This window comes from Lepisma saccharinum, chromosome 27 (assembly GCF_977018435.1).
Source record: "Lepisma saccharinum chromosome 27, izLepSacc3.1, whole genome shotgun sequence".
NCBI lineage: Eukaryota > Metazoa > Arthropoda > Insecta > Zygentoma > Lepismatidae > Lepisma > Lepisma saccharinum.
Window position 1 is genome coordinate 21,006,675 of NC_139255.1, and position 13,052 is coordinate 21,019,726.

Consider the following 13,052-nt stretch of genomic DNA (forward strand, 5'->3'; position numbering starts at 1 on the left):
AATCCTTTCACGAAGCTTATTCATTATGTCACTTTGGTTGAATACACGGACATCCTCCGTGGGACTAGTGGGCGCATGTAGAAATGCATTAAACCTACTAAATGTACTAATTATTACTTTGCTCACAGAAACTTTATGTCTATGTATATTTAATAATGTATAATTTATCTGGATACATGTAGAGATACAGACAGCTGCCATTTGTGCGTTTCAATTCGGACACACTGCAATGTTGTGTAAAGAAAGGTAGATCATATTCACAGTGCTCATTGTACAGTGTCTCTCAAAAGATTTAGGGCAACGACATTCTAAACTAGGCAACCCAAATTACGTAAGGCGCTGGTGGGTTGCGTGTAGAGTTAGGCTCAATTTCAGGGTTGCCACATGAACAATAGATATTTATGAAATACCCGAAATGAATAAAAGCAAGTATTTTTGTATAAAACTCTAGAAAAAATATATCAGTATTATATTTGTCGCAAATAAGAAATACTTTCTGAAGAAAGAAAATCGATTTTCTAGTATTTCATCGCTGATGAGTCTACACAAAAGAAAAGAGGAGAGAGGAAACGAAAAGTGATAACAAATGAGAGGAGAAAAGAGAGAGCGAAAAGGGAAGAGGAAAAGTAGAGGAGGGAAGAAAAGATAGGACAAATGTGGATAGGAGAAGTAATGCGGGGAAAGCGAAAAGATGCGAGAAGAGATGAGGAAAATGGAGCAAAGAGGAGAAGATAGGAGGGATAGAGATGAAAGGAGAGGATAAGAGGAGGTTTGAAGGGAGCGGAGGAGACGAGAAGAGGGGAGTTGAGAGTAGAGTAAAATAGAGAACATGAGAAGAACGAAAAGAAGAAGAGAAGAGTGCAGTGGAGTCCGAAATCTAAGACAGGAGAGGAGATAAGGGGAGTGGAGAAGAATGTAATGGAGACAAGAGGCGAGAACAGGAAGGAAGGCGATATGACATATAAGCAGAGGAGAAGAAGGGGAGAGAAGATAAGAAGGAGAGGAAAAGGATAGCAGAGAAAGGAGACGAGAGGAGAGAAGAGATATTAGCAGAAGATATCGTCTCAGCATGAAGAATTGATGTATTGATCAAAATATCGACATGAAACAATCAATAATATTTTAAAATGAATTTGGGAATGTTTTAGATCGGTGCGAAATGCGTTTTAGCTGAGTTCAGAGGGATATAACATATGCCACATAAGATCTTTGATTCTACCTGCGATTTTACCAGTTAAAACATGAAAATAATTTTCATATTTATAAGAATTATCCACTTCTTCTCCACTTCTCAGTTCGTTGAAATGGAGGTTTTGTTATTGAACATTTCTCCTCCCCCATCGTTAATTCCAAACAGGATCATTCCCTTTCACACTGCTTGTACAATGAACACAATTGGATATGTCTAAAACTTACGAAAATATTCTGCCACCGTAAGGGTTTGAACCTACGACCATCAGGTTAACAAGCTACAACCACTATAACTATAAACTTTCCATTAATATTATATAATCACAATAATAAATTGGAAGTAGAAATATCTTGCATTTTCACAACAGCTACCAACATTATCGTTTTTCTTCACCACTTCGATTTTTTTTCTCGAAGATAGCTGCTAATACAACAAAAGCAATTCAAAATTAAAGTGAAATTTCAACTACATGAATATCCAAATACATTTACAATATAGGAGTGACTGAATACTATAGATAAAAATTGTTGTTTGAATGGAAGGTAAAGGCGTGCTGTAGTACTTAGTGTTCTCGACTAGGCATCTTGCAGTCCCAGGTTCGAGTCTTCTTCGGACGTGTTTTTTTTTTATTCTCCTTTTATTAAACAAGAGCATTCTAACATTATTTGTAATGGCAGTCTAAATTGTTCTGCATCTGTAATTTACTAAAAAAAAATAAAGAAATATATGAATTGACACATATTCAAAGGGATATTTTTACGCATATGATCGTGAATTATGATACTCTAACGATAATTTTGTACTGCTTCAAAGACATTGACAAATATTAATGAAATAACTATTTATATTGGTGGTAATTTAGGAAATACTAATTTTATACCTTTACCCACTCAAATTCAATACAAAATACCTCCGCAAATATCGAATGAAAAGTTTTCATCATGTGGAAGTCTCCATTAAATGTTTGCGTTGATTCATACTACCTTCGTTTTCTTTGTTACAAACAAGTATTTTTTCTACATTACAAGTAGGAGGAGAATTGCATCTACATTTCACACTGTTCAGCTCCTCTTAACTATTCTTAATATCGAAAGTTTGTAGGGTAGTGGTTACCGTTGTAGGTTGTCAACCTGATGGTAGTAGGATCAAACCTTACGGTGGCAGAATATTTTCGTAAGTTTTAGACATATCCAATTGTGTTCGTTGTACAAGCAGTGTGAAACGGAATGATCCTGTTTGGAATTAACGATGGGGGAGCAGAAATGTTCAATAACAAAACCTCTATTTCAACGAACTGAGAAGTGGAGAAAAATTGGATAATTTTTATAAATACAAAATTACATTCTTGTTTTAACTGGTTTAATCGCAGGTAGAATCAAAGATCTTATGTGGCATATGTCATCTACCTCTGAACTCAGCCAAAACGCATTTCGCACCGATCTAATACATTCTCAAATTCATTTTAAAATATTATTGATTGTTTCATGTCGATTTTTTGATCAATGCATCAATTCTTGACGCTGAGACGATATCTTTGCAAATACCTCTTCTCTCCACTCGTCTCCTTTCTCTTCTCTCCTTCTCCTACTTCTCTCTCCTTCTTCTCCTCTGCTTACATGTAATATCGCCTTCTCTCCTGTTCTCGCCTCTTGTCGCCATTACATTCTTCTCCACTCCCCTTATCTCGTCTCCTGTCTTAGATTTCCGGCACCACTCCATTCTTCTCTTATTCTTTACGTTCATCTCATGTTCTCTCTTTTACTCTACTCTCAACTCCTCTCTTCTCGTCTCCTCCTCTCCTCTCGTCTCTTTCCCTCCTATCTTCTCCTCTTTTGATACATTCTTCTCATCTCTCCTCGCATCTTTTCCCTTTCTCCTCATTACTTCTCCTATCCACATCTGTCCTATCTTTTCTTCACTCCTCTACTTTTCTTCTTCCCCTTTCACACTCTCTTTTCTCCTCTCATTTGTTATCACTTTTTGTTTCCTCTCTCCTCTTTTCCTTTGTGTAGACTCATCAGCGATGAAATACTAGAAAATCTATTTTCTTTCTTTCGGAAAGTATTTTTTTTATTTGCGACAAATGTAATACTGATATTTTATTTAGAGTTTTAAACAAAAATACTTGGTTTTATTCGTTTAGGGTATTTCATAAATATCTATTGTGCATACGGCAACTCTGGAATTGAGCGTAATTCTACACGCAACCCACCAGCGTCTCACGTAATTTGTGTTGCCTAGTTTAAAATATTGTTGTCTTAAAACTTTTGAGAGATACTGTACCTTGCTATGGAAAAACATATGTGGATGTGGAGGTAGGGCGTCACTCATGACGGTCAAGGTGATGTGATGAGCACCATGCTCCGACCACCTTTACCCCTCCCCCTAAAGACTGCACCTGGGTACCCATTAATAAGAGGTTGAGAGAACCCCAGAGTCGCATTACGTACAGACGTCCACTCCGGAAATCGAATGTGGGTCTGCCGTAAGTGTCCTACAGACCGGAATACCATGGCTCGATTTTGGTGTTCCAAAATATTAATAGTACTTTAATCATTTGTTGGATTCAAAGTCTAATAGTTTTGTATTTGAAATCGCTTTTCTGCCTAATTTCATTAATCCTATAATTAAACTGGGGTTCAATTAGTTGAAGCTGGAAAAGGAAATATCATAAACAGTTGAAGGGTTGTCTAGAGGAAGGGCACATGTCTGTGTACTGCACTAAACCGGCGTTAACACCTATTCCTGACCGTGTGGTCGCTTTTAAATTTACAGCCCACGTATGTATCCAAATCCTACAGGTGATTACATTATACTGTATTGGTCCTGATATCAGAACATTGATTGCATACATGAATACAGTTTCCAGAATCTACTTCGTGGAACAGAGGTTGATTTTAGACTGGATTTCCAGAAGGACATTTCCATACATCCCGCAGTGGAATGTGTGTATATTTGTCCGTGTTTCACCAATTCACTTATTCATGATGCGTGTGTACATATGTATATGCAAACCTTGTTTATGTATACAGGGTGTATCAGAAGTCCCTTACCACCCCTTGTAAAATCCGCAGTGATGTATTTTCATGGAATTTGATATGGGCGTAATATATACGTAATAGGCCTAGTGGGACACCTTGTGGAGTATGTCACGCGGACTGCCGCCATCTTGGTTCTGCTATCTTGAATTCAACTTTTATATTTAGAATGATAGGTGGGTCATGTGATACACAACCATAGGCTAGAATTTCTTCAGGATGTCAAGTCTGAAATGTAACTTCATTTGATGAAAAGTTCTTGGTAACTGAAAGTGGTGATGCTTACCTGTTTGTTGCAGGTGCTGGACCATGCCGTTAACAACCGAGGGACTCATCCAGATCGTCAAACTGTGGGGTGGGAGAAGTGCCCGTGCAGTGACTGCCGATTTCAACCTGCATCATCCAGAACGTCACCCTGTGTCATATGTTGCAGTGGCACAGTTATTAACGAAAGTCGAGGAGACGGGCACGGTTTTGGACAGACCGCGTAGTGGGCGACCTCTGACAGTCACGGATGAAGCACAAGCTACTGTGTTGTCCTCCTTCTCGACGTCACCGTAGCGAAGCACACGTCGTATAATTGTTAACAATGCAATGTGCTATGAGTCACAGTTCAGTGTACCGGGTGCTACAGATGCACAAGTGGCATCCGTGTAAGGTGCAAATGCAGCAACACCTCTCCGAGGACGATCCACATCGCCGCGTGCAGTTTTGCGAGTGGGCTATCGCGCAAGTATTGCTAAATCCAAACTTCGCTATGCAGATAGTCCATTCCGATGAAGCGAACGTCTACGTAAATGGGGAGGTGAATAGGCAAAACATGCGCTATTGGTCGCCTAATAACCCCGCATAGACAGATCTCTAATGACCGGTGCAGGGAAGATTATGGTGTAGGCAGGCATATGGTGAACACGGATAATCAGTCCTTTTTTAATTCAAGGAAATTTAAATGCGGAACAATATTGGGGATGCTACAGGAAGAGATACTGCCAGCTCTCATGTCGGAAGATGGTACCTTTCGCATGTTGTTTCAACAAGATGGCGTCCAGGTGCGTCAGTACCTGGATGAACAATTTCCTGGGGCACAGACAACATGTGGAGCGCATTGTGTAACAGGTAAATGTCACTTTCAGTTGCCAATAACTTTTCACCAAATGAAGTTACATGAAATGTGATTTCAGATTTGACATCCTGACGACATTCTAGGCTATGGTCATGTATCACATGACCCACCTATCATTTTAATAAAAAAGTTGAATTCAATATGGCGGAACTTGGATGGCGGCCGTCCGCGTGACATACTCCACAAGGTGCCCCCTTAGGCCTATTATGTTTCGTCCATGTCAAATTCCATGAAAATACATCACTGCGAATTTTACAAGGGGTGGTAGGGGACTTCTGATACACCATGTATATTGTATTATATGTATATGTATATATTATGTATATATTTATGTATATGTATGTAAGGCCCGACCCTGTGGCCGAGTGGTAGTCTAGCTGCACACGCGGCCGCGTGCAGATCGTGTTTTCGAGTTCGCTGTTTTCCGTGTGGCAGGTAAGGCATAATACTCTTGAGTTGAATTGAGCAGGCTCTGTTTTGGAGTACGTACATGCTAATTGAGAAAGACTAGAAGGAAGACAAACATGCCGGTACAGAGACAAAATACGTTGAAATTTATTTTTCGTAGTGTAAAATCTAGACCTACTTGGCAGGATTTACATAAGTGGTTTCATAACACGTACGGTGTGACATCGAACCAAGTTCAAAGCTTTGAAATTGATTACTATCGAAACTGTGTATTTGTGAAATTTGTAACGAGAGTTGTGGGTGAGCGATTATTAAATGATTATGGAGCCGAAGTGCCCTATTATGAAGCAGACGGACGGCATAAAATAGATGTGGAATGGGCAGACCAGCAGAGCGTTTTTGTAAGTGTGCATGTAGTGCCAGAGGAATTAAGCCACGATGCGATTCGTAATGTAATTAGTGAATACGGTGAAGTGCTGAACGTAAAGGAAGAGAGGTATTTCAGAAGAACATATTTATAGAACACAAACGGGGCGCATTGTGTTTAAAATGGCCCTGCGGAAAGCAATCCCTTCGTACATTACCATACAAGGAGACAGGTACTGGGTAACTTATTCTGGTCAAGTACGTACGTGTAGTGGGTGTGATTTGGAGGGACACAACTTCTCAGAATGCCCCTCGCGACGACCACGCGTTAATAGAACTGGACGAGTCCCTGTTAATTTGACCACTGGAACGACCCCTATGGTATCCCAACCGACAGTACTTCCGGTACTGACAAGACCCCAAAACTCGAATACAACATCAAGCGAAGAGGTCAATTGTCATAGATCCAACCCCCATTTCACAAATGAAACAACAGAGACACCCGCCACGGAACCAGAGCCTCAAATACAGTTAACACCAAACGACCCAAGCCAAAAGAAGAGCACCGACAAAGACAAAATACACAACGAACAACAAGGTGAAAGAGAAGAGAGTACCCAACCTTCCAGCCAACTCCAACCCCTTAACAACACTAGACAGACCTGACAAGGGACAACACACCTCAGGAATTCCCTCACAACTCGGAAAGGAAGTAGACAAGAAGATAGAAGTCCAGAAAGTAGAAATAAGCACAGAAGATGGATCCGGGGATGAATCGAAAACAGAGGAAGAATTTCCGGATATTAACACGGATAACGGACAAAGACGCTCTTCAAGACACAAGCGATCCAGACCACGATTCGTCCCGCCAATAAGCAAGAAGAAAAAACCTGGGGGAACTCTGCCTCAACATCCGCAGGTACCTGGGGAGCCCTGAGTCATTATCCATGGGTATCTGCACTAACAGCAGAAAGGGAGGAGGGACCACCCCTAGTGTAGTGTCCAACGTTATTTGTCGTGTGCGTCATAGAAAAAGAAGAAAAATACTGCAGGTGTACATTCTATAATATTTCCTCGAGAAAGTGGAGTAGATACTGACAACACTAATCACGCTTATAAACAGGTTAGTTGGAAAAATCTTGAGGAGGTTAAGTAATTTTTGTAAGAGTGTAATGATTGTGGTGGCTTTTGATAGGGGACTGATAGGTACCACTTGCTACGTCCCGGGTAGCGGTGCACTTCACAAGTACACTTACCTTATAAGCTCAGCAGAGCATGCTGGATAATCCCAGGGATCGGGTTGAGATACTGCGTTCCTTCCCCTTGGATCCACAGGTGAAGTCCAATGACAACCCACGAGGTTGTCCTCCTGATGCAGGTATCCAAAAGTACGAAATACACTTTCGAAATAAAGAAAAACCGCAATATGTTCAACTTTACGTTTATTATAGACACGCACGTATATCATGTAAGACTAAAAATTACAATTCAAATACTTTTGAATGGTACAGCACGAGATGCGTAAGCCTATCTTTCCTGTAACGCGAAGCACCTCTGGCTACTTCAAATCTCTCCGCGCGACTCCTAACCGTTTTCCTGGAAGGCGAAAACACCTCCTCAGTTACACAGTGTTACCAGACACAATAACCTTTTAATACTAGGTAGTTTGATAAAAGCAAACAGTAATATATTAGAAATGTACAGTAATCTGGCACAGTGAATTTAGGTATGTGGTGGCAACAATGCAATGAAAAGCACGTGATCTTCACACACCACAAGAGTTTAAATAAATCAACAATGGCTTTCAAAATATAAGAGAAACGAACGGCGTTTGTCAGAAACATGAAACAACAAATAGATATAAGGAATTTAACTCAGAAATTATTAACTTCGGCTTCAATTCACTGATCAAAATGAAACTTATAACACTCCTTAGAACATTTAAAAGCAAATGAAACGATTAATGTTGAAACTATGTAAATTGCTTAAATTTGCCGCTATTCATACTTGTAGATATGTGTATAATTTTGATTATAAAGGCGGCCATATTAGAAAATTCGTTGAAGGCATTAATATATTTATGAATATATATATGAATCATCAACTGTATAATACTAATAATAATAATATAAAATATAATAATAATAATATAAAACCACGAAGTAATGGCAAACTCGGGGTCATTACACACTCTGTTCCATTTCCTTGATGTGGTACTGTTTTCATTTATTGGATGTATGTATTTAGCAGTATTGTAAAATCAAGTGTTTACATATCCATAGTGATGCTTACCACCATTAGACTTGCTAGTATAAACATAAACAAACTACAAAACAAAACAAAACAAAGTGCATTGGGGGACTTTCTAATTCAGTCCGCTATAGATATTGCTATCTTTCAAGAAGTAGCAATAACTATTTATGAGTTACCCGCTAGTTATATTGTTTATAATAATTCCACATACTCAGCGCAAGGAACAGCTGTACTAGTTAGAGACAATATACCGGTATTAAATGTAGAATACCATCCGAGTGGTACAATTACAACTGTACAAGTGGAAAACCTGTGGATATGTAATCTGTATGCGCCTTCTGGTTGTAATCAAAGGCAGAAACGTAATGAATTTTTTGCAAATGAAGTAGTGACGGAATTTCAAGGTAATAAGCAACATATTATTTGTGGAGGCGAATTTAATTGTGTTTTGTTGCCAAAAGACCAGCGCCCTGGATTTAATACATCCAATGCGCTGCAACAGTTGGTAACTGGGTTTCAATGGAAAGATGCATGGGAAACTTTGCACCCAACTAGTGCAGGCTTCACATATGTAAAGGATGGGGGAGCTTCACGGTTAGATAGATTTTATGTTTCACCATCAATTATCCCTAATATCACTAATGTTAATATGGTGCCAACTTGCTTCTCAGATCATAGTGCAATTATAATGGCGGTAAATATGCAACTGCCAAATATACAATATGGGTATGGATATTGGAAAATGAATATATCGTTATTTGATGATTCACTTTTTGCTGACAAATTCCAAGAGAAATGGAAATATTGGGAACGTTTAAGAGCGAAACAAATACATATAATTAAGTGGTGGGATTAATATCTAAAGCCAGCTATCAAACGATTTTGTAGACAATATAGTAGGGAACGGAACCAGGATTGGAATAATAAATACAATTTTTATTATAAAGTGTTGAGAGAGCTAACTGATGAAGGGGTAAGAGGGGGAAAAGTGCAACAGAACATTAAACAAGTACAGGCAATATTGTTGCTATTACACGGTGGGTGCAAAATCCGTAGTAAACTTTTACCTTTTGACCCTCTTGAAATGGCAAATATTAGTCATGTTCTAAAAGAACGTAATCGTGGAAAACGCCAAACGATTCATAAGATAATAGGTGAAGATAATTCGGAGTATAGTAATGTGACTGACATAAAGGAAATCTTTTACCGCGCATATCACTCTAGATTTCAAGGAACAAGTTATGATCCAGCTCAGGAACAAATATTTTTACAAGTTCCGGAATTTTTTCTGTTAATGACAACTTGCGGATGGAAAAGTCCTTTACAGCTGCTGAGGTGTACGAAGCGATTCTAGGAATGAAGAATAACTCATCGCCAGGAATAGATGATATTCCCATAGAATTTTATAAAAGATTTTGGTCACTTGTAGGTAATATTGTGACAGACTGGATAAATGAACTATATAATCAACACTGCTTGGGTAGGACGGGCAATACAGGTGTAATCGTCCTGGTTCCCAAAGTTCCTAACCCTACGATAGTAAAACACTATAGACCTATATCTTTGTTGTGCACGGATTATAAAATTTTTGCAAGATGTTTACTTCATCGTCTTTTGCCTTATATGGAAAGAATGATCGGTGTCCATCAATACTGTTATGGTAATAATAGATCGATATTTGCTATTTTACAGACAATTCGTGATGTTATAACTAGTTATAGACATACGACCATACAAGGTCACCATGGTATAGTGGCATTGGATTTTCAAAATGCTTTTGATACTGTACAGCACGAATTTTTATATGCTGTATTTTTAAGGATGGGTTGTAGTCCAAAATTTGTAAATGCGATTAAGAGTTTATATACTGACGCCAAATCGTGTGTAAAAATCAAAGGGTTCTTAACTAAGACATTTCCTATACAAAGGGGTGTCAGACAAGGTCTATGATAAGTTTTTGTGTAGCGTTAATGCCATTTTTAAAGGTACTTGAAATGCAATTGCAGGGGTTAAATATTCATTCAACAACGATAAAATTATTAGGTTATGCTGATGATGTCACTGTGTTTGTGAAATTGCCGACAGATATGGAAATACTTGAAAATGTGATAGAAAAGTACAGCTCGGTGGCTGGCCTAAAGCTTAACTATAATAAAACTCATTGGATGCACTTAGATCCTACAAACCACTCGTATCAAAATGATAAAATTCAAAAAAGTAAATGCACTGAAAATACTTGGAATAATTTTTACCCACTCTTTACAAGAAATGATTGCTCAAAATTATTCAAACATTATTATTAAACAAAACAAACTTCGTGCCCTTAGCTTGGTTGCCAGGGTAGCTTTTGTAAATAGTTATGCGAGTTCAAAGCTCTGGTTTGTGGCACGAGTGCTTCCGATGAGGAAATTGGATTTTGTACAGATAAGGAGTGCGATAAACTTTTTTGTTTGGGCACACCAAATGTTGCGGGTGAGTCACGAGAATGTATGTCTTGGCTACCGGTACGGTGCGGGAGACTTGGCTTGATTTACGTGGATTTAAAAAGCCAAGCTCTCCGAGTACAAGCAGATATGTCAATGTTAGTTAACTTCCCAGACAGTTTAACGGGTGTGATACTTAAGCAGATTTTGGACACCACACCATTGCAGTCTCCGATCGCTATAGCAACGGTGCCACCGCAGTATAAATATTTACAAGAATCAGTGCTAGAAATTTGTTATATACTACTTTCAGCGAAACCTCTTGAAATACCAAAAGTATCTCAATTATACCAGTCACGTTGTTTGGCAACATTGCCTAGCTGCAAGATAATGATTAATCAACCAACCCATCCCTGGCATAAAATATGGAACAATGTTCACGCACCACATTTATCGCCCTTGGTAAAATCTGCGTGGTACTGTGTGGTACAGGATATAGTGGTGACGGAAGAGAAATTACATAAATTAAAACTGTTACAAGACCCACTATGTGGTAGGTGTAAAAAAAAATGGTTCGATTTCACACTGGCTAAGTGAATGCATACGGACACGTGAAACATGGAAATATCTATGTGTGTTATTAGGAAAAAATTGTCGCACCCATCCCAATGCGTTTACTGTGCATAACATAATGTTACCTACGTTTTGGTATTTTCCATGTACTAAATTGCGTAGTGTACAATGGTTGGTTGGACATTATATATTGTTTGTCTGCATATATAACAGTATAGATTTTCATGATCAATTTTTAATATATGTTAAACAGGAATATCATAAGGTGTCTCAAGATAAATAACAATATTATTTGCACATTTTTTAAAGGTGTTAATGGAATGTTAAAAGAACTATTGTTATCCAAAACCTGTGAAATTACTGTATGAAAGAAAAATGGTAAATTAAAAAAATAAAAAAGTGGTTAGCACATCGCGCTGCGACGCCAAGGGTCCCGGGTTCGAATCCCGGTCGGGCTTGGATGTTTGTGAATGTCCATTCATCAATTTCATCATTTTATCACTCATCCCCATCTTCGCAAATTAGCCAAGAGGCACAAAACGCGAAGTAAAATAAACTAAATCAATCAATAAATGTATATGTATGTATATATTGTTATCGTGTTGCAACGCTTCCATTTTATAGAGTTCTACTCGTGCATTCAGATCATCATAGGACTGGAGAGGAGGTCCTCCTTCTACATCTGGCAGATCTACCTGCCCAGCGTCCTCCTGGTGACGATCGCTTGGCTCTCACTGTGGATAGATGTGACCGCCATTCCTGGCAGAGTCACTCTGGGGATCACCACTCTGCTCACTCTGGAGACCCAGTTCATGTACATCCAGCGCTCCCTTCCGCCCGTTTCATACCTCAAGGCCATGGACGTTTGGATGTTCTCCTGCATGGTAAGACGTGCATTGGTAATATTATTTTCAATCGCATAATTTCACTAAATAAATATGAATGTTTGATATATTATTTCTTTGGATATGGACGTCCGCAGAATTTTTCCAATTGAGGGGAAACAAGGTATTTTTTTTTTTTACAAAGGGAGGCAAACGAACAATATTTCCCTAAGCATAGTGTTTTCCCCAAAAAAACATACTTCTTAAGATTGAAGTTTTCATGTTTCTGCAACTCGATCCAATAATTAACACAAATTACTGTGACTGAATTCCTCAGGGCAAGTCTGTGGGCTATATCCAGTGTCCAGGCCTTGCTTTTTCGTCTCGGCATACTCCGGTCGGCTAAACACTGTTCTGGCTCCAGATAGCCCCGTACCTAACCATGTGGGAGTGTGTCCGTCCGGCTGTGTTCTCCATGCTCGCAAAAGACCAGGGTCTTTATTTAAAATCTCTGAGAACTAGAAGATGAGTTTATTTTTGCCGGGCAATGGAGATCTGTTCTGGCCTCGAGAATGGAGAAGGGAATGTCTTCGCGTGTTAAGGATAACCTACACAATAGTGAACTTTTATAAATTTCACCTTTAATAAGAAATGAAATGTACTACACCTAATCTGTTCTGGTTTCCAGAATAAACGATTAGATTTTTTCTTATTATTACTATTATCAACAAAACTATGCTAACATATAATGTACATTTTAAAGTAAGTCCAAAACATTATAATTCACGCATAACTAAATTCACGAATCAAATGACAAATAGAAACAAATATATACACAACTCTTTACTACAA

At 38.7% G+C, this 13,052-nt stretch overlaps 1 protein-coding gene across 1 annotated transcript in view; it reads left to right on the forward strand.

Moving 5' to 3' along the window:
• The window catches only part of LOC145980187 (glutamate-gated chloride channel alpha-like), a 117,094-nt gene that overhangs the window by 96,589 nt on the left and 7,453 nt on the right, over nucleotides 1-13,052 (forward strand). The window contains exon 8 of the mRNA XM_083113218.1: nucleotides 12,001-12,260. Coding sequence (XP_082969344.1) covers nucleotides 12,001-12,260 — 260 coding nt within the window. The remainder of the gene's footprint in view (nucleotides 1-12,000; nucleotides 12,261-13,052) is intronic.